Source organism: Scophthalmus maximus, chromosome 7, assembly GCF_022379125.1.
Source record: "Scophthalmus maximus strain ysfricsl-2021 chromosome 7, ASM2237912v1, whole genome shotgun sequence".
Classification (NCBI taxonomy): domain Eukaryota; kingdom Metazoa; phylum Chordata; class Actinopteri; order Pleuronectiformes; family Scophthalmidae; genus Scophthalmus; species Scophthalmus maximus.
The window spans coordinates 2,241,648-2,269,218 of record NC_061521.1 but is presented as its reverse complement, the minus strand read 5'-3'; the positions used below and the strand labels follow the sequence as shown (position 1 = coordinate 2,269,218).

The following is a 27,571-nucleotide window of genomic DNA, read 5'->3' as shown; positions in this document are numbered from 1 at the left end:
ATGCAGCTCCATGTTCAAAGACTGTTGATGGGATGAGATTCATATTGATCTTCTCATCTTTCTCATTTGGAATTTCCAATTTTTTTTACAGGCCCTTAAACAGAAAAAATAAATATATCCAGATTAAAACCTTAGTAAGGGTTACACCATTCAAAAGAAACTTTAATTTCCACTTAAACCCTTAAATTACGATTAACATAAAAAATAACTAAATACTAAACTTAGAGACGGGTCAAAGCGAACTGTGAAACAACAAACTGCAGCAAAAATAAAAATGACCCGTCCTGTCAAACAGTGTCCTAAACATAACCCATTTATAATCGCAACCAAATTTATCACCTACACGCATCAAACAAAATATAATGAAGAACACGTGTCCACTGATTAGCAGACATCTTTGTACATCTACAGGTAGACCTATCTACGAGCAGCTTTGTAGAGGAGCACGGCAAAGGTGGCTCCGAGCGTGCTCACTGCAACTCTGGTGAGGTAGCGCATCCTCCAGTTGCTGTGGGAACTGGGTTGAGGAAGCTGATGGCAATCTCTGGCTTCATCCATCTGAGGGAGGAGGACAAAGAGAGATTCACATGGGAAACATACACATCCTCACAAGATGTGAGAGACAGATGGATGTTAAAACACACGCCAAACTCTGTGGTCGGAGCAACATTTCGTCATGCAGGAAGTTAAAGGGTCACAGGTCACATGAATCCAATCCAGTTTGGTTTATGGCAGTTTACTGATCGGACACTTTCAGGCCAGTAAACGCGTGATTGGATGGGAAATATCGGCTCAGTTACTGTTGGGTGGGAAATCAGATCATTTATGATGAGGATGAGGGCATGTCTGGTCCCGTCCCACCGACACAGCATGACTCGCAAACCTGAGTCACCAGAACTTCCTGTGCCAAATCCTCAAGGATTCATCAACCAAGTGGAGAGTTGGGTCTTGGTCAAGTCACAGACGAATAATGCTCTTCCTGAATTCTCAAGTTAGAGTGTGACACAGTATCACGCTGAATTCCTTTCATGTGAGAAAGCTCCAGTCTTCAGCAAATGTGGCTCGGGAACTTGCAGTGAACCCAAATTTCTTGAATCTCCCTGAATGCTAACATCATAAATGAGGAAATGCTTACAGGGAAGGGATTATTCCCACAGGATAGAAGGGAAATTGATATAGACATGCGGAAAGTGAGGGGAAACTGGTTCCAGAAAGATTATTCCTTATTCTGTTTTCCAATCTCAACTTTTTACAAACATATATGAGACTCACATATAATGTCATAATCCTTTAGTGTTATGTTACTGTCAACAGTATTAAATGATTTCTCTTTGATCATTTAGTATCGCTGACTGCAAAAATACTACATAACCTATGAGCCTTGGCCACTGTTACCATGGAGATGAAGCCAATCAGCAGCACAAACCAGGGCGGGAGCCAATGTTTCCATGTGACCAAGAACAACACTTCCTAAATTCACAAAAAAATTTACTCAAAATCTAAAACTGAATTGATTTACGTTACATATTGTGTTCATCATTTTCTTACGATGTAATCGTCTCCAGCCGTTTGCGTTACGTGTGACACATATTTTTAACTCTGACTGGAAGGTCCTTGTAGAAATGCAGTATAGGATTCGTAGTTAAATTCTGCCTTGTTTTGTGTACACAGGCTTGTAAAGGAGAGGAAATGGAAATGCACCAAATGTGAGTCGCACGACAATGTCTGATTAATAAAAACATTTATGGGACTTTTACTTCCGGAACCACATGTGCCTGAAATAGTTTCTCACACTTTACAACTCTATTAGAAACACTATTTATCATTTGTTTGGAAATTGTATAATATAGTGTTTGGAATATTATAATATATTATAATTCCAAACACTTGCGATGCAAATTTTCGTGTTGAGATACTTGCGTGGGTTTGGCTGCAGGATGATGTGTTTACTCACGTTACTCGTATTCTTTTTTAACTATAATATATTATAATATTTCTGAATTAAATCAGATGACATTGCAAAAAGGCTTTAACCTGTAGACACTAACATATGTATGAAGGTATGTGTTATATATATATATATATATATATATATATATATATATATAACACATACCTTCAACATACTGCGCTATACTGCACTATACTGCTGGTACCATGTGGAGTTTTTGACAGCTAGTGGAAGTATGGAGCATTGTTTTCCACCAGTGGGTCCCCTTTTTGTTTTTTTTTCATGCATACACGCAGCTGACACAGTATACAGGGGAAAATTATTGGTTCTCTTCCACTTCAAGAAAACCCACAACCTTGTCTGAAATAAGTTGAAACTGGCAAAAGTCAGTCCACTATTGTCTATTGCTTTGTAATGTTATATAATAACTGTGATAAAAAAATCACAACAAATGAAAAAGGGCATGGAAAAAAATTTCAGGACCCATAACAAATTATTTTGTAGCACACCATCATGGAGAACTTCTCGTAGCTCCAAATGAGAACTCTACATTTCTAAGTCCATAGTTTGGCCCATTCTTCCTGAGCAAACTACTAAAATCCTGAAGGTCCCTTCTCCCACCTGTGAGTTTCAGCTCTTAGAATTTCAATAAGATAAAGATCAGGACTCATAGTCGGCCTAGAACAGTCCGATGTGAGCGACACATCTCTCTGGCACTGTCAGTTTGTTTGACTTCAGATCGCCTCGATAATCATCTGATTTCGTTGTGCCCTGCACAGATTCTAGACTGCCAGCAATCCTATAACACAACTGAGCCTCTCACATGTTTCACAGTGGGGGTGGGTGGTGTTTTCTTTGAAAGCTTCACTTTTTTCCCCCTCTTCTGTGAACATAGAGCTGATGTGACATTGTCTTGTGAAACCCCAGTGAGTTACATTTGTCTGTACGCCTGAGAGATGTAAGGCCAACATTCACACTCCTTCAGGCTCTATACCAGCTTCTGAGAAGCTGCTACAGTAGCTGTTTCTTGTTAGTTCACAAGCCAGTCACCAACTTTGCCTGGTGGTTCCAAACGCCTCCACAATTACTGAGGTCACTGTGCTCCTGAGAACACTCAAAGCTTCAGAGATGGTTTTGTACCATAGTCCTGATCTACAGTATACCATGCCACACAATTTCACCAGAGGTGAATGGCTTAGATTTTGTACTGACATGTATGGTGAACTGTGGGACCCATGCACACACACAGCTTATTGTGACACATCTCAAGGATAATTACAGCAAATGTGATGCATCAGACAACTGTTTGCAGGGTGCGATTACTTTTTTACTTTTTTAACTTTCTGTGTAGGGAGAGCCCCAGCAGATAGTGATGGTGTGTATGTTTCAAAAGACAAGCTCCCACATAAGGTTAAATATAATGTGTGTGTGCGGGTGTGTGTGTGTGTGTGGCCCCTCCTATCAGGGCCGGGAGCCAGTGGGTCCGAATGGGCTCCATTAGCCGTCAGATTCCTGTCCAACACAACCGAGGACATCCTCAACACTGCTATCAAAACACACACACACACACACCTCTATCTACTATTAACTCACCTCCTTTCCTCACCTCATACCCCAACCTCTACCCATCACCCCCCCCCCCGCCCCCCCATAAACTCCCTCACCCCGCCAACCTGAGTCTTGTGCTCGCTTCCCTCTGCACCCACCCTCGCCTTCCCATCAGTCCCCTCATCCCTCCGCCTCATTGTCTGTGTGCTGACAGGTCGATGTCACAGCGGTGCTGACTTATGGGCTGTTAGGATTCTGCCCTGTCAGGAACGACTCTCTCCTCTTGGAATACAAATGCAAACACAAATGCGCACGCACGCACGCACGCACGCACACGCACACGCACACACACACACACACACACACACACACACACACACACACACACACACACAGTCAGGTGCACACATGTAAGCACCCCCACACATACCTGTTGGAGCTCGTCACAATTCATATACAACAACATATAACACACACACACCGTTCTGGCCATGTTGCTTTTAGTCCTCAGTAGTAAGAGGGAAGCTCTCAGTAACAGTCGACAGTGTGAGGCAGGAATGCAAATGGATGTATTAAGTATGAATGTCTTCAAGCCTGAACAATATCATCATCAGCAGGAAAAATACTATCATTTGCTTTTTAAACAACTGTTTCATTTTTGTGATGGCAGATATCAATTGATTTTGCCCCAGAGATCTGCAGTTAGAGATTTTTTTGTGTGGCGGTTGTGTAAAAGTCTGCTGTCTAATCGAATCAATCTACACAAAGATAGGAAAATGAATAAATATACGTCTACAAACTGTAGCGGTCTAGTATTGTGTGTGTGTGTGTGTGTGTGTGTGTGTGTGTGTGTGCGCGCGTGTGTGTTTGTGTTGACCTGGCATAGCAGACTGCGGAGGCAGGTGACTTCCTTTTGCAGGTCTTTGGTCTGGACCACCAGCTGGTTGCAGATGGCATGGGCCTCCTTCTTCGGGTCCACGGAGAAGACCAGCTACCAACACAGACAGACACCAAGTACCACTTTACAAATCTACCCTGATGGCAGGTGAGATAAGACAGAGGAAGCAACAAAAGACAATAGCAGAGAGAGGTTGACCTCCTAAAGGCACCTGGCCTTCTCCCTCTGAGGAGGATGGGACACTGGACATAGTCAATCCTTCAAATTGATTTAACTTAGTAGCCCCTGAAACAGTGTCTTCTGTTGTTGTTGGTTCTTTTTACATCAGTATGCCTTTAATCAATTTAAGCTTAGATATATTATATCATTATATTAAAGGGATGGAACAAAAATATTGAGTGCATCATTTAACACATATGGCCATAGAGTTTGCATGTCGATGCCAGACTAGTCACCCCTGAACGGGAGCACTGATGCAGATGAGGTGTACCTGAGAAGCCTGGCAGGGAAAATGGTTGATGATGTCCTGAATTGTCTCAGTCAGGTAGCAGCACTGCTGATGCACACTTATTAGGAAGGTATACAGCTCCTCACTCCTGCAAAAAAACATGAGCAACTAATGGAGAAGATATTCCAAGAATTGAGAAGTATATGAATAGTATATGTGACTCATCTTAAAAAAATACATTTCCCCTTGTTTTAACTAGGTGATGTGTCGCAACACTTAAAAAGCTGTTTGCAAACCATTAAAAATCAGAAGAAGAAGAATAATGTGTTACTTCCAGGTGCTGGTAAAATCTGTGTGGTGCATAGTGACATTGAGAGAAGGAACATGCAGAGACTACAGCTGTCAGAAAGTTCTGTGTTGAAGATGAGGTGTAGTCTAGTGCAAACGCTGCCAGGTATATACATATCATAAGTCTACCAGAGCTCTAATGGATGACAGGGCATTGAAGAGAGATTGATATCAAATTTAGAGATCGAATGTAGTTAAAAGGAAAAGAAAAAGGTTAAAAGTGCAGACATCCATCAAGGATGTGCTGAGTAATTTGTATTCAGTCACTACTGCAGTGTCGGCTAACAATCATGGGTTGAGGTTCATCACAATGACCCTATAGACTTCCAGTTAATGTCATTTATTTTTTATTACTTTCATGCTCTATAAAATTAAAGTTCATGTGCTGTCAGGTGTTTTCTTGTTTGTTGTGGTGTTCTTTTAATGAATCAGTACATTTACATTTTTTATACGACTTAATAATGGAATAATTGTGAATAATTAGATCATGGTCACAGTATTTTTTAAAGCTCTTCACCTGATATGAAGTATTATGATGTCCCCTATGCTGGAGATTATGCGATTTGCTTTGATAGTTCACTTTAGATTTGCAATGAGATATCACTTAAACAAAATTTTTATAGGTGTTTGCTTCCATTGTCTGCCTCCTGGGTTTCAAATAATTTTTACAGAGCCTGTGGGGTTTCCCCGACGGTAGGCCATGCAAGTGAGAAATAACGCTGTATTTTGGTTATGTCAGTCGTGGACTATTTTCAAGAGTATTTGCATAGAGCATTAGTGGTTTTCCTTAAACTCTTTGCAGACTAAGATGTGAAGTTTACCCCCGGAATCATGTGGATCTTTAGGTTTTGGACATAGAGTTGTGGAAACTTTATACTATATAACTACTTTGTACTTTATATTATATATAATAACGATGTGAAGCACATTAACTACAGTTATTACGTCAATTCATTTTTCAAATTGTGATTAGAAATTAAAATGCTCAATCCAGTCTCCAAAACACAAACTGTAATTAGCATTACTAAATAAAAGGTAATGGGGCACATAAATGCCATTCTCTTCTGACAGGTCACACACGGCCTTTTAGGCATGTGGATGAAGCCAAACTGTCTTTAAAGACGAGGTCAGGAGGTTGACCTTGTTAAAAGGTGAGCAGTAAGGACATGCCTACATAAAAACCACAAGCCAAGGCCAGATGAAGATGTGCGGCAATGACAAGGCAGACAGATTAATGGTATGAACCAAACTTTGCCTTAACAATCTCCATGTATTTTCCTGGAGACCGTCTTAACCGTACAGAAAACTGAGCAGGTGGCCGAGCCTTCTCCCCCTGCTAACCCATGCTGTCATCCCTCCCCGAAAACATCCACCTTAAATTAATTAGTTATTTGTATTCATCAACCTTCCTGTGCTTCTCTTCCCATCCCCTGGTCCGGTGGGATATTGATAGCTTTTATCTTAATGGTACATTTCCCTGGGTGAGGGGACTGGGCAGCCAGCCGTCCCAGCCCTCCTCACACTCTGTCAGAGGGGCGAGTAAACACTGTCAGTCAGCCTGGGCTGCACCCTCACCTCCCTTCTCCCTGCTGTTAGTTTATCTAGGGAGCAGAGAGTGATGATGGGCCCCCGGTGGGAAGATTGTCGAGTGGATTGCAGAGGGAAAAGACGTTACGCAATGTGGAAATGCTGCTTCGGGGTACATGTGTGCCACTTTGTGGGGAACCTTATTCATCCAGGGAAAGTCAACAGCGTGTACCTGCGCTTTCCAGTAGCAAATGCCTTTCTCTGTGAGAGACATTGATACATATTTACTTTCACTGCACACATTTCCCCAGGCAGTTACAGAGCAGCAATATTTCAGTCGCATGTCACTTCTACAACTTCCTTTGGAGGTGGCGTTGAGGGTAAAGGTCCCAGCGCTAGGACTAAATCTATCTATGCAGGGCAACTACTTAGACTGACCTGTGGAGTATTCGCGATAAACAAAGTTAGATTTTCTTTTTTATGGTTTCTCACAAAAATGCCTCGTTGAGTCTTAGTTAACATGGTGACGTTACATATTCTTCCTCATAAAAACATATGATACTGAGGGCACAAGTTTCCTCCAATTTTTTCAATCCAGCCTTGTTTTTGAAAGCATCCTGTCTTTACTCAATTGCAAAAACTTGCCCGCGATCTGATCAATTCCTCTGAAAATCAGATCATATGCCAAATTAAGATTGATAAAATCGTCACATCGCCCAGCCCTAATCCAGGGTCTTAATTATATCTGGGTGAATCTTAGCCATCGCTGGCATGCTTTGCCTTTTTGCATAGATGTGTCACTGCCTCCGCTACCTCTGCCAGAGAGATGGGCAAAGCATCCTCTGTTGTGTTAACACTTGATCTGCCACATGTTATGTCAGTTGCATTCAGGAGCTCATTCCACTGCCCACGATATCCCCAGTCAAGGTCAGCAGTTCTCCTTCAAGGCAAGTCCCTGTCTCGCCTTCCTCAATTGTCTGATAGTTTGACAGAATGTATTTGAGACCAAAGAAAAAAAAGAAGCTATTCAAGCTCTTTTATTTTAGGGCTCCAGTAGCTGAATTCCTTTTGGCCTTTCATTCCCTGTCTGATGATTCGGACGTCATCTTGGAAGACCAAACCTGAAAAGGCAACGTCTTAAGCTTTTCCCTTACAAATTGGACCTCCGGTTTCCGTCCTGTTAGACATTGCAAACAATCTGGCCAGAATTCCAAGCAGCTGCCTCCTGGATGATTTGGCCCAGTAGCATTTGGCATCCCCACCCAGCCCAGAGTGTGATGAGGCTCCACAGGTACAGGCCCAACCATAAGGTGCTCTGCCATAGGGTGACAGAGACTGAACTCCTTCTAAATGACATTTACATTAGAGATGGTTAAAAACCTTGCACATCCTAGTTTCATTCACCCGTCCCTGACATGTCAAAAGTTTTTTTTTTTTCAAAACACATTTGAACTCATTTCCATTTCTTTAGTGTGATGTTAAGATTCTGAAGGAGCTCATTACGAGGTCTGGCTTTCCATCCCTCTTCTTAACAGTGGGCTATCTTTATTGGACTGTCGCTCATCCAGCAGGTGACGGTGGTTTAAGCTAGTGAGCCTCGTTGTGCTGAGGATTCATGAAGTGATGGGGTGTGGTGCGACGGCTCTGTTCGGCCCGGGCCGCGGGCTCTTCCTTTGCTCAATGCAAACTCCCATCGCCTCTCACCTTACAAATCATTACAGCTCCGCTTAAACCATTAGGGCCTGCCTCGGGTCTTGGCTAAAGAGATGGGGGAGGGGATACGGAGATAGGACAGTGAGATGCTCATAGGGCTGATGGACGACTTCCAGTGGAGGAGGACAGATGGAGCATTACGGGGAGATGGAGGTGGGCTGGATGTGGGGAGGGGTTTAAGGTGTGTGGCTGACAAGTGTTTAAATTTTTGCTACTACTGTCAACTTTGTTTCTTGCTCTGTGGAGAGTGTTTGTGGAATACCTTTTTTTTTGGGAACAGACAGCTCATCGGACATTTTGGAGCAGACTGACACGATGCATATGATTTTCAATTATGGTACAAATTATCAAACACCACAAATGTTCTACCATAGGCACCAACCTAAAATGCTTGTGGTATGTTTGGACTGCACTGCAGATAAAAAAGGGAAGTGTATGCAAACCTCTGATCAGATTATTAGTCATTCTAATCTATGCATATTTACTTCCTCAATAGTAAAAGTAATGCTCAAATGAATTTTTCTCTGAAAACCTTCTAAAGGACTAACTGTTCTGTTGAGCACACAACATTAAGACGTGGTACCATACCCACTGCCTGCAGCTCTCAGCTGGTTGACTGTTTCCAGGTCCCCTTTGTCCAGGAGCATCTGTTGCACAGCACTCAGCAACTTCTGCTGGTGCACCGGGTCTGTGATACCAATCTGACAAACAGAAAAAAAATTGAATGTCTCATACGCACGTTCAGAAAAATATCCAGGCTGTACGAGTATGTGACACGTGTCTTCTTCAGCCATTTGTTCCAGGTAGATCGTGCATTCGAGCAATTCATGAAGAATGTTTAATGTCTGCAAACCTCATGACCCGGGCTGGACTTTAACATCATGTTCTTTCCGTTATTATGACTGCAACATGCTTTCGTAATAATGACCCACATGTGGACCAGGTTAAGCTAACCAGATGCAATACTTCAATGTTAATTTACCTCTTATGACACATTTCAAGTTCATAGAAATTTACTGAAAATATATTTAAAGTATTATATTAGGCCTTTGGGATTTTCCCCTTCCCTTCATTGTGTCATAGCTTTATTGTAAATCTAAAAGGTCTGCTTAGTCACAAAGGTTAAAGTCTTCCTCAGAAAACACTGCTCCTGAATCACCTTGTTTGTCTACGTCACCACGTATAGTAACATACAATTATTACTGTGATGTTAAGAGATTACAAAATGATGTTAACATGTGAAATAGAGCTACAAAATGAAAACTCAATACACTGAAATGCCATGCTACGCTGTTGTTTACAAAGGTGGTTCCGGTTCACCCAGACTTTTAATATCTGATTCATACTGATAAGTCAGAATCAACGCCATTGTTACTGTGGCTAAAGATGTGTTTACAGTAAATCTGTAGGCCTCTGGGTAAAAGCGTGACATACAGTCTAAGTGGTTGACCAATGAAAAAAAGGGTGTGCCAGCAGACCAATTAGATCAGACGGCTTTTTGAGATGCTAAAACGGAGCATTTCAGATAGTGGTTGAAAAGAGGACTGTACGTATTTACAGCATGTAAACCTATTCTAGAAGACAAATGAAAAATCATGAATCAATAAATCACCTAAATATTTTATACTTTAAAGAGTAAATCTAAAATACACTGCAAACACAATTCATCAGTTTAACCTCACCCACTTCTTCCTACTGAACTTGTGGAGCCTTAAAAGACTGTGAAATCAGCAGCTGCCCCTCGTCTCTTTCAGGCTCACCCTGAACGCTGGCAATGAGCAACAGAGCTGACAGACACACAGATGTTACTTTCATCCTCTACCTTCTCCAGGTCCTCCCTCTCCATGGTCAACAGGCCGCTCCAGGTGACGTCATTTTCCTGCGCATCAAGTAAGAAAAAGAAAAACATCACTCAGCATTTACCAAATCAAAACTTCTTCAGCTGCTCCTGATCTCATCACCTGAAACAGATCTACCTGCATGAGGCTTTGCCATAACCAGACAACAATCTACTGGCTCCCATCAACCCCTTTCCACATATCAGACTGTCAATCCAGCACTACTGGATCCATTATTAATCACCAAGTAAAATAAATAAAAATGAGTCATCATCTCGTGGCATGTTCGCCAGCATGTAAAATGTCGATCTGTCGAAGTGCAGCTGTGTGTTCCAACACATTTGGGATCACTGCATCTCACCCACAGATCGAATGAACTGTGTGTAATGACATATCTCTGCTCACTACCTTGGCTTCAGTGAGAGAAAACAACAGAAATCCCTCACATTATAAAAAAGGCACTGTGCATGCAAAAAGAGACATTATATTGAAATCTTATCATGCAATCAGAATCAGTACTTACCGTCATGATGTCAGCAAGGTAGCCAAGATCGAGACCGTGTAGGAGGAGCTCCAGGTCATCAAGCTTGGCTACACTGAGGAGGAAAGAAAGTTCACCTCGGCTCTTGAAAGACTTAAAACTACGAGTTGTTCCACAGTATTAACCCGAGGATGAACTGGCTGCAACTAGAACTGGACTAATGCCAGTATTTCCCCCTGGATGGGGCGGGGGGGGGGGGGGGGGGGGGGGGGGGGGGGGGGGGGGGGGGGGGGGGGTTAGACGGATTTAAAAGACTCGTTGGAAAGCTTTTACTGAACTTAACATAAAAACAGTTGTCAACCTGTCTCTCCACACGGAGCCGAGCAGAGGTGAGGGCAGAAAAACAAATGTAAATGAGTTTGACATCAAATTTGGTAAATAAACTTTTTTTTAACTTTGAGAGGCAACATACTGAAAAGCCCCTCTTCTCACGCGGGTTTAATGTCTGTGTAGCTCACATGAGAGAATTACAAAAAATAATGTTTACAGCCCTGCTGGTTGTAGTTCCTGGTGCCAGACATGCTCAAAAACTATGACTCTGACTGATGATAATTGCTCCGCTGTTCCCAAACGGACTAAACATTCATGCAAGAGGTTTATTATTGTTTATGTCTGGTTGAACAATGGTTCGAAAACACCTGCTGCCCAGGCACTGCTTCAGCGTCAAGCCAACAGGGGGCAACAAGAGCACAGGAGTAAGGGGTGTAAAGCAAAATGATGTTAATTCAGTTTGATCAACATATGATAATCCTGTGCACGACTGTAGGCTCATTCAACCACCACGTTGCAGAGCTGGAGCAGAAATAATACATATTACTTTTATTTGTACATTATTACAAATCTGAGTTAACAATGTGGTTTTTACTTTGTGGCTCTGTGAGGTTGGCTCATGGGAAAGGTTTTCTGTGGCTCTTGAATAATTCTTACAAAACTTCTTATAGTCATTGATTCAGAAAAACTGCATTTCTAAAGATCAGGGTTCAACCTGAGCTTTATCCTGCTTTGGATTACATATGGGTTATATGACATTTGGGAAACATAGTTATTCTGCTGGTGCAGAGATAATTTGCTCATGAATTAATTTTCTACATGGGGACATGTGTTTACGTCCAGCCATGAGGGGTTATCATCATATTTTAATACAACACAACTCAAGTCGAGGGAGCACCAGTGTGAATAGGTGATGGTGATCAGAAACCTGGAAAATGTTTAAATATTCCACAGAATCATTATCCTCTTTTCTATTGGAGTTCCTCTGCTAGCTTATTTTCATATTTTGGTTAAGGGCTTGTAGTCAGATAACTGTGATGCTCCAAAAGCCTGAATAAACTCATCAACCACATAAATGCACTCCATGTCAACCCTGTCCAAAAGTCCAGAACTTAGTCCGGAACCAAAGCTACTTAGTCTCATGCTGTCCTACCTTTCTTTGGAAGGTGGAGGTTCAGAGTTGCTCTTGAAGAGCTTGGACAGGGTGTCCTCGATGGAGCTGAAGGTCTGCACAGTAGAGATGCGGGATGAAGATGCCAGGATCCTGGATATCTGTGGACACACAGCGGTGGGGGGGTTTAAACCACAGAAACCATCAGTCTAGACCAGCACAAGAACTTAAGCCACAATGGTCACAGCACTTACTTTATAATTACCAAACATACTTTTTACTCGAATAAGAATACATACATATTCATTCGGGATTAGTACATAAGTACATTATTACCCACAAGGGTACAGAAATTCCATGTTGATTCCATTTACTGTTTGTAATTACTAGACACTCACAAGATTTGCGTTTCTAGATCATTCCTGAGGAATATTCAAAAAACATTTTCTAGATTACCAAAACACACTAAAATGCTTAATTGCCAACATGCGGTATCTAAATGCAGTACAAAGTACTTCAGGTACCTGTGGGTGTTTGAAAATCATGGCTAGGTCGGCAGGGCTTTTGCCAACCTTGGTCCGGATATTTTTGTCTGCTCCCAGCAGCAGAAGTTTTAGCACAGACTCCTCTCTGCCATACTGCACGGCAATAGACAAAGCCTGGCAGAAAATATCAGCGTAAGTTACTGAACCTAAAGTCAAATGTAAAAGTGAATGTAAAAAATGTATCCATGACAGAGCTACAGCACAGCCTAAACATTGCCACTGAAAAAAACACTATGGCCAACCGTGTATCCATTGTCATCCTGGACATTGATGTCTGCACCGTGGGACACCAGCAGGTTGATGACCTTGCGGTAGCCATCCCTGGCTGCCAGCATCAGACAGGTCATTCCTGACCTAGACAGGGCAAGAGACAAGGACGCAGGAAGGAGCAAAGGTTCGAAGACAACAAAAGGAAATAGTGAAGGAGACACGAGTGATCAGAAGTGATTGCAAGCGCACAAAGAGACCACCAGGGAGCAGAAAACACCACTTTATCGTCTAGCTGCACACACTGAGGAACCGGTACATCATATTCACTGTTTCAACTATGATTGGTCATGATACAAATAATCATAACCAATTCTTCAAGTGCACCCAAGTCTCTAACCCTTACCCTTCAATGCATTCATGTAGACATATCTATGAAAGATACCAACCGACGATTATTTTCATAATCGATAAATCTGTCAATTAATTTCTCAATTAATTGATTTGTTGTTTGGTCCATAAAATGTCAATTTTTTTTGAAAAATGTCGATTGTGTTTCCCAAAACTCCAAGATGATGTTTTGTTTTGTCCACACACTAAAGATATTTAGTTTCTACAATAAATGGCCAGAGCAGACTGTACCTGGTCAGGAGACTCAGGTCCTCGGGAGTGCATGGGGCACTCTTCAAGACCCTCTTGAAAACTGTGGTGGCATCAGCCATTTTCTATGGAGTGGTCTGCTGGAGCAGCAGCATGTCAACAGCTGACAGGAGGAGACTAGACAGACTGATCAGGAAGGCCAGCTCTGTCCTAGGATGCCCCTTGGACACAGTGCAGGTGGTGGGAGAGAGGAGGATGGTAGCAAAGCTATCATCAGTGATGGACAATGACTCCCACCCCATGCAGGACACTGTCTCTGCACTGAGCAGCTCCTTCAGCGACCGGCTCCTTCACCCTAAGTGTGTGAAGAGCGGTATCGCAGGTCCTTCCTTCCTGCTGCTGTGAGACTGTACAACCAGCACTAAATAGAACACACACAAACCCACACAGGACTCAACCACTCTAAAATAATTCACGGATACACTTAAAGTGCATAACTAACTGTGCAATATTTATATTTAGTGTCCATGTGCAACTACTGCTACTGCTCTGTATATAGTATTTATATACCTTTGTTTTTATCTAATGATATTTTTTGTTATATTTTGTAAATACTAACCCTTTTTTGTAAATTTCTTTAGATATTCTTCTGTCCACTTTGCTGCTGTAATGCCCAAATTTCCCCATTGTGGGGCGAATAAAGGTATATTTTATCTTAGTTTACTATCATAGAGGAGCAAAGAAACCAGAAAATATTTATATTTGAGAAGCTGAAATCAGATAATTTTGAGTTTTAATTTGATAAAAACTAGTTAATCGATTATCAAAATAGTTGGCGATTAAGTTTGTAATCGATTGCTAATCGATTAACTGTTCCAGCTCTAGTCTTTATTGAACAAATATGTCATACTTACACCCTTTAACAGGTGGCTCTGGAAGGTTTATAACTTAATATTTCATCAACATCAAGTGGTAGTCAGCATGGACTTGGTCTCAAAGTCGCAGGTTCAATTAATCCATTAAAATTTGTACCCACAGTATAGTTCATGTGCTCCAGCCGATGAGATTACAGTAAACTGTTTGATAACCACTGTATCTCTCTTTCCATCGGTTTGTTTTTTTTACTACCACAAGCACATGAGCATCCTGACCATTTGCCCTTTTTTCCCCCACTCAGGTTCTCTGTACTGGACCGTTGGCCATCCCAGGACCCTATTCTCTCTCCTGGCTGTCTCATTCCAGATGTTTTGATCTGGATATTTGTCCTCTAGGTGTCCCGGCCTTGTGTCATCGGCTCTCCCTCCCCCTCTGAGTTTGTTTCCTTCCGTCTATCCTCTTTCCAGTCCTTCATGTGGGAGATGAAGTCTCGTGGCTCAGGTCTCATCTGTTGGTGGCACCTATAATATTATCACCCTGATACTGTAAACCCACTTTGTTGCTCTGTTCTGTACACACAACATCTACTGGGTGTCCATCCTGTAAGAGGGATCCCTCCTCTGTCGCTCCTCCTGAGGATTTTGGGGGGTAACTCTCCTTGTCCAATTTAACCGCCTATGGGCAGAAAGTGTTGAAATGCTGCAACGATTGTTATTTGAGGCACAATCTACAATCTTGCAGCCGATATCTGTATTTTTTTTGCCACAACAGAGCTCAATACACAATTTCTAAATTGCATGGTTGCCTCCTTGTAGGTCAACAGATGTTTGGAATATGCTGATGAAACAGATCAACAGAAGAGAGTTGGATTAGAGTTTCTATGGATGATTTGCAATTCTGCACCAACCTTGATTCTTGCTGCTGCTGTAACAAGTACATTTCCCTGGCGTGGGGATTAATAAAGTCCTATCTTATGTTGTTGAGACCATATGTACGCAGGTGCGCAGCCCCCTAATCGACTTCAATGAGGCCAATTCAGCACGGCTGCAGGCACAGAGGGCTCCAGCAAAAATATCCAACCATACCAAAATTTTACAGTAACACTGTTATCGGGCAGAGCAGAGCACTGGCTGATAAGATACGTGTAATTCGAGCACTAACATTACTTTGTGGCACCAATCTTTGATTCTACTGTTGGCTATCATGACAGAATAAAATTAATGTCACTCTGATTACTGTCCAGAATTTTTTTCCCCCAATGAAAATAATGATATCTATTTATATTTTTGTCACCCCTATGATTGATTTTTTCCCCAGTATAATGAACTACTGCAAAGTGCTTTGGCATTTGTTAAGCCTTCAGCCTCATGGTTCAATTACTCCAACCAGTCTTCCTGGATTGTATTTCAACATTTTGCCAGTGTCCACATCAACCAAGTTAATACAGCCGCCCGTCCGATGCTACTGGCAAACTTTAGATTCAGTATCTCAGGAATATTCTGTTGAGCACAATAATAAAGACGAATGCTCATTCATTTGTGTCCTTCAACAGCCAACTACTGAACGAGGACTGAGCATAAATTAACTCTGCTACCGTACGTCTTATCACCTTAGACTCAAACACAGCAGGTGGGAAAAGTACATCAATCCAAAGAGGTGGGGAAGTCCGAGGGCAATTAATCACTTTGCTTTTACTGTGTGTGTCAGTGTGAGAGAGACACACAGCAGAGGGAAAGAGGTGGGGTTTAATCCACAATTCACATGTAAAGAAAAGAGTTGTTTTACAAAACACAGCATGATAACATGTCAGTCTCAATCTGATGTACAGAAATACATGGACTAACACTGGATGGCTACTGACCCCAAGTAGTAACATGTTAACGTCCATGAGAAAACGTCCATGTAAATGAAAACAAAAACACAACACAAATTGTGTATTTGAACATATATCCAATATGCTAACTTCAAAGTCCCATTTGAAGTTGGAGATACTGATTAAATCTTATATAAATACACAACGACTGAAAAGCATTTCTGATAACCAGAGAGTGATATCTGAACTGAATCTCTAATAAACCGATACTTAAACACAATGGAAAAATCCTGTAAATCCATACACCAGTCCTATTTAATGATATCCAACATTTCTAGCAACTACACAAATAAAACCAGAGAAATTAAAACAGATTTTTGTTGTCTCATGGTATACAGTATGTTGCCATATGAACTAACCCTAAATGACACATAAAGTAGAGCCTTCTGTTTGATTTGTCTTTCTGATTTGAGATGTCCTGGTGTTATCTGTATTAATAAGTCCAGAACAGAATTGTTGACTTTTGTACCAATAAACTATTTTACATGAAAAAACTTGCAGATTCCGTGTGGAGCGGCAGTGGGTTTTAAACATCGCCTCATCACATCACACATCTACATCCATCTTTGACACGTTCCAAGAAATCAAAAGTTAATGTTCACTGTGAACTCAAACAAAGGAAACAAAGGCTTTGGGTGAATGCAACAATTCCTCTGCGTCTACCAATCAGTCACTTCCCCTTTGGCCCACGACAACAGGTGAGCTAGCGTCATTCATTTCTGTGTTCATGTCCTGTGCTACCGTTTTCTCCCAGGGGTTGTTTAAATGTCAGAAAGGTACCAAGGTCACTCACATACTGTTTCTGTGTGTTTTCATGTTTGTCCCCACAGACTGTGAGTTTTGGCTGGTTCCCAAACAGCCAGCTGATCAATAATCCGACAATTCAGTGTTAACATCCTTCATGGTGTCAAGACTGCAAGAGGAATGACTTCCAAAGAACACCTGACTCACTGTGCCAAAGCAAATACGCCTCTGCTAAAGATTCCTTAAGTCCACACTTATATAAAAGGCTTGAAAAGAGTATATCTGACAAAATAATAATGAGCCAAATATGCACAGATATTGTTGTTATTGGCTGCACTGCACTTGGCTTACTGGCACTGATAATAACCTACCTTCCCATAATAGGAGACTTTTATGGGAAGTTTTTTCTGTTCAATTTTGTTGCACGTGGTCTCAAATCCTGTAGGCAACGTTCAAGTCAAGTCACAAATCTTCACATGCAAAACTTAAAGGGAAAACAGACTTGTATATAAAGCAGAATTTAGGTTTCAGCGCCCGGAGCGCAATGCATGATGGTATATATTGCTCAGTTAGTAACCATCGGTTGTACACCCCTTTTTTCGAGATGCATTGTGGGATACAGGGAATAAGAAACTGAACTAAGCATTCAGACACCACTACAAAACGGCAAACTCACTTTACAGTGAGTAGTGGGTGATTTTGGACACAGCCCAGGACTTGAGAGGCTTCAGATACCATTGCAGTTTGCCCTTTTCTTTTAACCAGATCAGAAAGTTACAAAACAAGCCAAATTATTAATACTACCGGGAGTTTTAACTCTTTCCTGCTATGGACAGTAGCCAGGGTGTTGGCATTGAGGTAGCCACGATGCTAATTCTGCCGCTAGTAAACGCCAGAAGCCAGAAAACAAAGTCTTTCTTCTCCTCCATTATCTCCAAAGTGGTGTTGACAACTTCCTCAGGAGCTCTGAGGAAAAGTACCTGCGTCCTTACCACCGCCATCCTACTGGAGCGTCTTCACAACAGTGACCAAATAATAATACCACCTGGAACCACTAGGGGGCACAAAAGTCTTTTGCCCCTTTAAAGTCAAGATTGTCTCTCTTCAGGTGTCTGAATGCTAACAATCAAATGACTGTGTGGCAATGCAAGACCTCTCACCGTTAGTCATTTTAGATGTGTACAGGTTCTCTGTCAGTCAAATAGAGATTTAACTCATGGTAGAGAGAGAGAGAGAGAGAGAGAGAGAGAGAGAGAGAGAGAGCAGACAAATCCCTTTGCATCAAATGCAGAAGGTAATAAAAGTCCAAACTGAAATTGTGCTTCTGTCAATGTGTTTGTAGACCTAAGCTGATATTAGTGAGGTTGCAGAGTAGCGGAAACACACACATTTTCCAAATCTCAAAAAAACGTTCTGCAAACCTGTGCTTCCAGAAAGATGAAGGGAGATGCAGCCAGTTTGAATTTCTGAACAACAATCCTTCAAGCCCGGAGGAGGCCGCTAACGCAACTATGGCCAAAACAGATCAGTTCAGTGAAGGTAAAAATAAATAAATAAACCAAGGGCAGGGACACGTAGATGCAGTGGACCCCACATCGTGCTCCCGTGGGACTTTGAGAGATGACAGTGAATGCGTGTTTACACCAAGACAGCGGGACAAGCAGCTGGTGCTAATCTCCGGTTTGATATTCAGACGTAAGAGACGATGAGGAGGAAGAGGTTTATCCTCTGCACCCACATGAACCCCATATTCTTCTTCTGCTCTGAATGTTGGCAGCTGTTGGTCTGTCCTCCTCACCACCTCACCTCATCTGCATTCTTCTGCGTCTTTTTATCTTGATTCAAATATTTTGTCTGGGAATGAACCAATCAATTTCCTAATGCGACAACGTATCCATGTGTGTCGTCAGATGGGGTTTTCAGGCACGGTGTGTCGTGCATGTAATGGCACACTGACACTGACATTGTGGCAGGGAATTAAGGAAAGCTAAATAAGAAAGCCACTGGAGACCGCATCCTCACTTTGACACGGCACGTATCCACACATGGTGACAGAGCGACCTCCCTTCCCTATTTTCCATGAGATGGAATTTTCCATGTTCCTCACCAGAGCAGGAAACCAAAACCGAAATTTTACATCTAATCGATGCAAACACAGTCGCTTGTGTTAATTTATATTACAAAAAAAAACCTTTAGACAATGTTAGGTTAACTGCCAAAGTGGCGTCAGTGTGTCCGAATTGTTTCTGGAGCATCTTAAATCACAGAAATACATTTTTTTTTAAATTCTTATTCTAATAAATGTATCCAATCAATTTACACAAACTCAGAGGCACACGTTAAGCTGCTAATGTAGTCTACTTGCAATATATTTTAGTCACATCCGTAGTTTCATGGCATTTCTGACATTAAACAGCCTAATCTGAGCATAACTACAGTATGTGCCGAACAAAGGACAGCTTGTCTGGTGGCTTTTGCTGGTTTAAGGGACTGTTTAAAAAAGGAAAAGCAATGTATATCATATACTGTACATATATAATGTATAAATGAGAATAGACAAATGTCCAGGGAATAAAGCTCTTTTGTTTTTGATGGACAGGCGGTTGCTCGTGGTTAAACAAGGATGTAATGTGTCGGTCAACTAGATATCCAGGTTAAATCTGTAGTATTTCAATGTTTAAAAGACAATAACGATGTGTTCACCGAAGTCCATGAAACCATTATTATATGTATGCCTAAAGAAATTTTAAAGCAAAACAAAATTGAGTCAGTTATTTTAACCTTTAGACATCTGGAACTACAAAGTAACGAAACACTGCTTACTGGGTTCTATCCAAGTGTGTACAAATGCTTCTACAATCCTCCGGCACAGACCTTACACTGTGTGTGGTTGTTTGTCTGTCTGATACCCGTCTGTACGTGCACATGCCATAACAGGACATTCCAAACAAAACACACAAATATACTCTGTATAGAGGCCTGCGGTGCATAATGCTACCACATGGCAGCCAAACATAACGAGAGTCATCAAAGGAAACTCGATCCAGCACCTCAGTGTTGTTTCTTCCCCTGTTTAGGTCAAGTCTGGAGTTTTTTTTACTTGGCCTACATCAACAGGGGAGTGACAGTACACACGACAGTGGTGAAAATCCTGTAGACATTTTGGCCCAAAACACATCTGCACGCCTGCCTCACCTGTCCGCCATGTTGAGATCAGCATTTCTGGACAGCAGCAGCTCTATGCAGCAAGCAATTTTATCTTCGCTGGCAGATGCTGTGCAGCTGACCATGAGCACTGTCCAGTGGTCTGTGGACAAGAACACATTGCTGTGACAAAATTAACCATTCAAATGTTAAACTTAGCAGCAAATTATCAAAAAATATATAATAATGTAACAAGCCAGCTTCAACTCGAGAGGCTACGAGGAGTTTTAGATACAGAGAAATTGCCATTAGCACTAAAAAAGTTAGACAGGAATAACTATAGACACAGACACTGCAGCCGGCGTCTGGAAATTAGGATATATTTTTCTGGCTGACAACCCATCAACATTTCGACGCATCATATCTGTATCATAAAGTGCACTTGTCAGATAGTCCAGCGATGGCTGAGCTAGATAGATAAATACTTTGTTGATCTTGATGGAAATGAATATGGAGGGCAGCTCTCTTTTTGAAGATGGTATAAACAAGGGGGAGGTTTATGAAGAGTCAGACAATGTAAGTGTGGACATTTCCTGTTTTAATGTATCAATCAACCAAATTGTATTTGTATAGCCCATATTCACAAATCACAATTTGCCTGAAAGGGCTCAACAATCTGTAAAAGGTCTTTAACCCTTGACTAAAGTGAGAAAAACCCCCCCCCCTAAAAAAATCAGGGGAAAAAAATGTCAGGGAGAGACCTAAGTGAGGGATCCCTCTCCCAGAATGCAGTGTTGTTGGTTTCTCTGTTATTCAATATCAAATTTCATATTTGTGTTTGAGGAATTATGTAGTAAGATGACTGTAGTTTCCTTTGTGGACACATAAAAAAGTAGAAAATCACCACTATTGGCAGATATGATTACACTATTTAGAAAACGTCATCCGAGTGAAGTCATACATCATGCAATAATAAAAAGGAAAAAAGTCTGACCGAGAGCCTAGTGATGGAGATGATAGCTTTTTATCTGGCATCAGGAAGTGTAGCGGCCTTTATGGGATCGAGTGACTTCAGAGGATTTGCCTCCTTATCTTATCCCGATAAAACTGGCCTGAGATGCATGCCAGTGCTCTCAATTCCTGTTTTGTTCCGCCAATGAGCGGGCCCCCGACCAGTGTGTGTGTGTGTGTGTGTGTTTTCCTGTATGTGTGTGAGCATGTACTGTACACTTGGGCAACTACGTCTGAATGCGGGTTCCTGTGTCTTTTGTGCCTGTGCATGTTTGGCTCTGTACCCGTGTGCAAGTGTGTGTGTGTTTATATTTTGAGTGAGTGGGTGTAAACCAGACTGCCTGGTTTGTGTCTACAGAGGACTGGAGTAAATAAATCTGAGGCCTGAGAATTGGTGAGTGTGTGACAGCGGCATGGTGACCGTTATCAATCAATCATGCATTCCTCTGCTCAGCCTCGCTGCCTGGACCAACGCCATCAGGACGTAACCACACGTCATCCCCCTGTTTAATTGTTTCCTTCACCTGCCTCAAGCGTCAGATGCCGACGCCATGTGAAATCAGTCTCTCACACACGTGCACACACACACACAACATTCTGTACAAAGAATTAATTGACATCAGATATCAACAGCATGACTGGTGCTGTGGTTCCAAACTAGGGCTTGAGGACTTCTAGGGGCCACAGTATGTTACAGAGTTTCTTTTTAAGGTCTTTCAATTTGAGGGAACCATTTCCTCATTTCACATTTAAGATTTTATAATTTATTGTCCATCAAACCCCCCCCCCTCAAACAGCCCCTGTTCACGTGCACATTTGAGCTGTTCCTGCTCAAAACTATTTGTCTGCACTCAGATATACTGTTGCTGCACAAGTGTCCCAAGCTTCAGTCCTTCTCCTCGGATTTCTGCTTTTTTGTCACTTAAAATTCTGTGCTTCTGCATTACTTACAGCATCCCTTATGAGCGGTTACTGTTTCACCAGGTCATTTTTTATTTATGTCTTACTGGTATTATTACTTTCTTCAAATGAAATTGGTAAAGTCATATTTGCAGCAGGGAAATTCCTAAATAATAACATGGTTTCAAGTGAGGAGAAAATTTAAATCATTGCTAGGCGACAGACAAACTGGATGGCAATGTGTTTCTACTTTATCCACATTTCAGTGTGAATGAATGGGAAAGTTCCAACAGCAAAAGTAACTAGCTAAAACATAAAGCTAGAATATTTCAACGGCAATGTTCGTGCCAAATTTGGTGAAATTTCCTTAAAGCTATGTTGATATGTCACATTCCAAAGGCCAAAAAAGTTTGTGCAAAAGTTTTGTGAAATCAGTGACCTTGATTTTTTTGACTACCAAAATCGAATCAGTTCATCATCGAGTCCAAGCGAACATTTCTGCCAATTTTAAAAGGGATTCCCTCTGCGCATTCCTGAGATATCGCAAAAACCTGCTCTGTGAGGTCACAGTGACCTTGGACTACCAAAATCAAATCCTTGAGTCCAAGTGAGTCTTTGTACCAAATTTGAAGAAATTCTCTCGCAGCGTTCCTGAGATATTGCATTCACGAGAGCGGGAAGGACAGACGATCGGAAAAAACATAAAGCCTCCAGCTCTGGCTGTCGCTGGCACGGAGGCATAAAAACACAACTGGTGAGGTCGGAAATATCTGCATAATAAAGTTCCACATCACTTGATAATGTATATTTAAAAAGGGTCCGAAGCTGATAAAACTAAGATCCTTAAATTGTGTCAGAAATATTCTTCTTTGAGAGATTGCAAAACAAGCACAGGACATTTGTGGAGCAACCGTCTATTATGTGAGAGCAGACAAACATTCTGAGCAGGAGCAGAGCGAGTTGGCACGCGAGCGGGGGCTATTGGAGAGGGACAGGGCAGGGTTTCGAGGGGAAGCATTACAGAATCGGAACATGAAATGAAGAAATAATGCTCTCAAAATGAAAGAACATGCTCTTGGATAAAGATAGGAGGGAAACTCCATGCCACGGGGGGTTCCTGGTGGATGCCCGAGAAAATTGAGAATGCAGTGGTCTCAAAATATTTTGTTGTTACTGCAGTTGAAAGAGACAGGAATGCAAAAAATGTCTTCGCTGATCAGAAGTGTGTTTTCACCACTGTTGTTCAAACTTTTGACTTATTTGTCTTGGTTACAGTCTTATCCTGACAGAACGAACACACACACAAGCAGTGTTTATTGTGTACTGTGGCTGCTGCTATCCACAATGTGGAGCTTTGAGGAAGAACACAAACCATATTGAGCTGTAAATGACTGATATATGAATTTATAAGCACTGTTCTTTGTCATGGTATTTCTTACAACATTCATTATGAATCTGTAGAGTTTTGTACTAAACCGTAGCAGAGAGCTCAATCTCTAAATGTCATGTCACTGGAGGTGGGGCCGTAATTAACAAGTCACTATTAATTTCCAATAATCTCCATATCTCCACGCATCCCATGTCCCCTTAGAACAAGATGGCATCTTCATATAGCTTTTTTTGTCTGACTGCTGGGCTCGAAGCATCACATTTGAGATACTGAAATCAGCTGATGGTTGATCAACATTTGGTTGACTATCAAAATTTTAAAGTTAATCAGATTCCCTGTCAACTGACTGAAACATTAGGTGATCACATATATCCTTCAAAAAGTAATTTCTTCATAGCTTTACTCTTCAGCTCTACACAACTATCGCCTGTTATGGAATCTGTGACAGTTTATGGTCTCTCGCATTTTTCCTTTGATCACGGACAGTGACATTCACGTGGAGAAAAACACTGACCACTGACCATCATATTCCTTTCTACAGACAGTTATAACATTCTACCTAACAACAAAATGTTCCATGTGTCCGGAGGATCTTGTAACTGCTTTTTCCCCCCAACAGCTCTCACAGTTTTATATGTGTGATTGCAGATTTGTTAACAAAAAAAGGACTTCTTCCCCCATGCTTGTTTTACCCAGACTGATCTTGATCCAACAGATGCCTTCAATTTTTTCTTGCTTTGGGATGAGGGTGCAGTGTGCATGAACTAAAAACAACTCAAAGGATAAGCGGTGTGTTTCTGCACAAGTTCCTCTTTGGCGTCATCACCATTAAGTAATGTCAGATGACCGTATTGGTGCAGAGGCCCAATTGGTCCCCCGGTCTTTGGCTGTAGCAGGTGAGGAAATTGAAAAAAGGTGCCACGGGGAAGAATAGCTGGACACCAACGCAACAGGGACCGTCAGGAGGACAGAAGGATTAGGTATGGCTGTTTCATATCCGTCTGGAAGGCAGCAATGTGGTGGTGTTGTCTAATCAGACTATCCACCATAGTTTTTTTGGGGGGGGGGGGGGGTTGGAAACAGTAGTGGGTGAGGGATCACTGAGGGGTCAGTGTAGCCTTGACTTTTATATCATGTATCAACCACCAATATAAAATAGAATTAACTTGTCTCCCTCATTCCCGTCAGCCCAACCCCTCACCTGAAAAACAACAACAACAACAAAAAACAAAAAGATCCATATTTTTCTTACTTTTGCTGAAGTTGGCGCTGGCGCCTCTGTCCAGTAGAAGCTTGGCCAGGTCGTAATTAGCCGCATGGACAGCACACATGAGAGGAGTCCACTCAAAGCCAAGCCTGGTCTCCACGTCCATGCCTGTGCACAGCAAAAGGATATTAAGTGAGCCAATGACATTAAATGAAAATGATGCAAAAAATAAATAAATCTGTGCCCATTCCCTTAAGAGCGTGCACATGCACGTACACACACACACAGCATTGTGTGCATCTTTAATGTGTATTGTCACAGTAAAATAAATTAATAGAAACTCCTGTGAAAATGAATTAATAACTTCAATTTTCTTACTGCCAAACTTCATTTAAAATGTTATGTCATTACTCAAAGCCAGCTGTAAAGTTGTACTTGCCATTGTCTAACAGCTTCTCGACAGTCTCAGTGTCTCCTCTACTGATGGCCTTTTTCAGCACTGATACATTATCTTCAGCATGTGGCACAGCAGTATCCAGATCCTGTGGAAAAACAATATTAAATCAAACCGAATAAATCAACCAAAATGTATGTTTGTCAATTAACTCCTGAGTATCTCTTCCCTGACGTTCCCCCAAATTCATACTTTAAACTCAAACTATACAGTAGGAACTGTATATCAGTCTTGATACTTGTTACAATGGCATTAACCTTGATATTGTGTTGCAGGGTTGGCTGTCCACAAGAGGGAGCTGAATCACCCTGAATGACAACAACACTGAGTCCAACTGTAGAGTTAATGTAATTTGTTAATTTTGTAATTTGCACTCCACAATGATGCACAATAAAATTAAAGTGCATGTTCGGAACACTTTTAACAAGGGAACTTCTTGAGCACAAAGCAACAGATTGACAGGTTCTAAAGATTCAACAATGATTACTGTCCAGGTGTCACAGAGACACGTCAAACTCTTGACTCCTTGAATGAAGAAGCTTACAGTCTGTGGATTCTGTTCATTTATTTTCACCTATTTGGGATCTTTCTTCACGTACACACAACTTATTCGCATCAGCACAGTGACACGTACTGTGGTAACTCACGAGTGTTGGTGATGGTGGCATGTTTAGATGCAAAAGACATATGATAAAAACGCCCTGAAACACGCCATGTTTCAGTTTTTATCTCTGATGCCAGTGTCTGTGGAGATTCTCGTTCATCCAGGTCATAGTAATCCACAAAGGCGTCGAATCAGGAGCATGTGGACATGGTTCTAGTTTCTTGAAGACGTTTCACCTTCATCCAAAAGGGCTTCTTCAGTTCTAACTAACCCCCTTTAACCTCTGTGGGCTGTGGGCAGTGCTTGATGGCGCTCCAGACTGTTTCAACGCTAGTCGGTGGTTTCATTTTGGTCGACTTGTGATAATTTCATGAAGCCGTGGCGTCGTTACAAACCAATCCAACAAACACTGGCAATGCACCTTTTTCCACAGCAGCCATTTTGGCATGAAATAGCGGGTAAACACAGGTGTTACTAATCAAGACACACCTGTGTCTGTGTCAAAAAATGGCTGCTTTAAAAAAAAAGTTTATGAAAAACCTATTGGAGGACACAGATTTATGAGTTGTTTGTTTCCCAGGCTGTCACATCATCTGCTCACTTACTTTACCATCTAGTTTACATTCAAACCACATTTTAGAATGAAACCAGCGATCGAGCACGGTTCCAAAACCGGAAGTTCAATAAAAAAAAAGTGAAGGAATTAACCTCGACGTAGGAAGACTTTTTATCCGAGCAGCACTCGACGCTCCAATCGTCGTCGCTGGCGTCGCTCTCATCGCCGGCCGGGAAGGCGTATTCCATGGAGCTGCCCATGTCCGCGACTAGCTCGCTTGTTAGCTAAGCTAACGTCGCACACGCCGCAGCCGGTGGCGAAGGGGCGTTTCAAGATGGCGGCGGCGGCGGCCGCATCCAGCCGCGTCTGTTCCATGACAACACCGCCGCCGACCACACAAACGTGTCCGCCCGTGGAGGGGTCAAGTGTGACGTTCATATTGCAGTGGTGAGTGCAGTTTTGCCAAAATGTGGTATTAACGAAAAACGTTTTGCTCGTGTGCTGTGTATCGTCTGTCCCGGTTCCTGCGCTGTGGTTAGCTTAAACACTAACATTAGCTCTCTAGCTAAAACAAGCTAACTTTTAAAACGTGTCAAACCGTAGCGCTGAATGCTACACGCGGTAGGAAATGTAATCAGTGTTATATCTTATTAGCTAGAGCTGTCAGTAAGTGGTTAAGCTGGCCCCAGAGATAAGGTTAATGTGTGACTCAAAATGTCTCTTTGCTAGTTTGTGTTCTGCATATGCATAATGTAGCTGTAGCATTTGTTTTTCTGTCAGTTCATCGTGCTGGTCTTGTATTCTTGTCCACAGGCAGCTCTGGAAGAGGGGAACACCCTTGATTATGAGGCTGCTGACACGGAAGGTGAGCTTTTGATTCTTATGATTATAGCTACTATGATTACAACAATAAAAGTCAAAAAAAAGCCTGATTAATTTGTTACCTGATTGTTATTCAGTGACCTGTTGATTTGCTTCACACCTTCAGTTCACCCACATTAGTGGGGTTTTTTTTGATTTTGTGGGTGGTGGTCGCCCTCACACTCCTGCGTAGTTCTGTTGCATCTATCCAAGTACAAATTACACTTCAACATTATCACTACACATATGTAATTTTGGTGACATCATACAATTCCCAGCGTAACTCGTAAAGAAATGGTTAACCTATGTGCAGTGCCCTCTAAGAAACAAGTATCTAATGAAACTGAATCCATTGTCTCAATCATTATATTCTTGCAGAGGTTTAGAATAACAGGTACTTGCACAT

General features: G+C 41.8%; 1 protein-coding gene across 1 annotated transcript; it reads right to left on the bottom strand.

Moving 5' to 3' along the window:
* Nucleotides 1-135: 135 nt before the first annotated feature.
* On the bottom strand, nucleotides 136-26,711 carry asz1 (ankyrin repeat, SAM and basic leucine zipper domain containing 1). The gene is made up of 13 exons (XM_035641501.2): nucleotides 26,457-26,711; nucleotides 25,130-25,232; nucleotides 24,736-24,858; nucleotides 20,234-20,345; nucleotides 12,981-13,092; nucleotides 12,718-12,852; nucleotides 12,236-12,354; nucleotides 10,795-10,867; nucleotides 10,256-10,312; nucleotides 9,022-9,134; nucleotides 4,888-4,993; nucleotides 4,377-4,490; nucleotides 136-558 (listed from the first exon to the last, which is right to left on the bottom strand). Exons 1-13 carry the CDS (start codon nucleotides 26,562-26,564, stop codon nucleotides 418-420), a joined length of 1,416 nt encoding a protein of 471 aa, XP_035497394.1. The 5' UTR covers nucleotides 26,565-26,711; the 3' UTR covers nucleotides 136-417.
* Between the last annotated feature and the right edge of the window lie 860 nt (nucleotides 26,712-27,571).

Excerpts from the sequence above, each read along its gene's own strand:
- asz1 (XM_035641501.2), bottom strand. The coding sequence starts at position 26,564 with ATGGGCAGCTCCATGGAATACGCCTTCCCGGCCGGCGATGAGAGCGAC. Across the intron at positions 24,859-25,129 it reads CGAGAAGCTGTTAGACAATG|GCATGGACGTGGAGACCAGG; the intron begins GCAAGTACAACT and ends TGCTGTGCACAG. Across the intron at positions 4,994-9,021 it reads CTGAGAGCTGCAGGCAGTGG|GAGTGAGGAGCTGTATACCT; the intron begins GTATGGTACCAC and ends GTTTTTTTGCAG.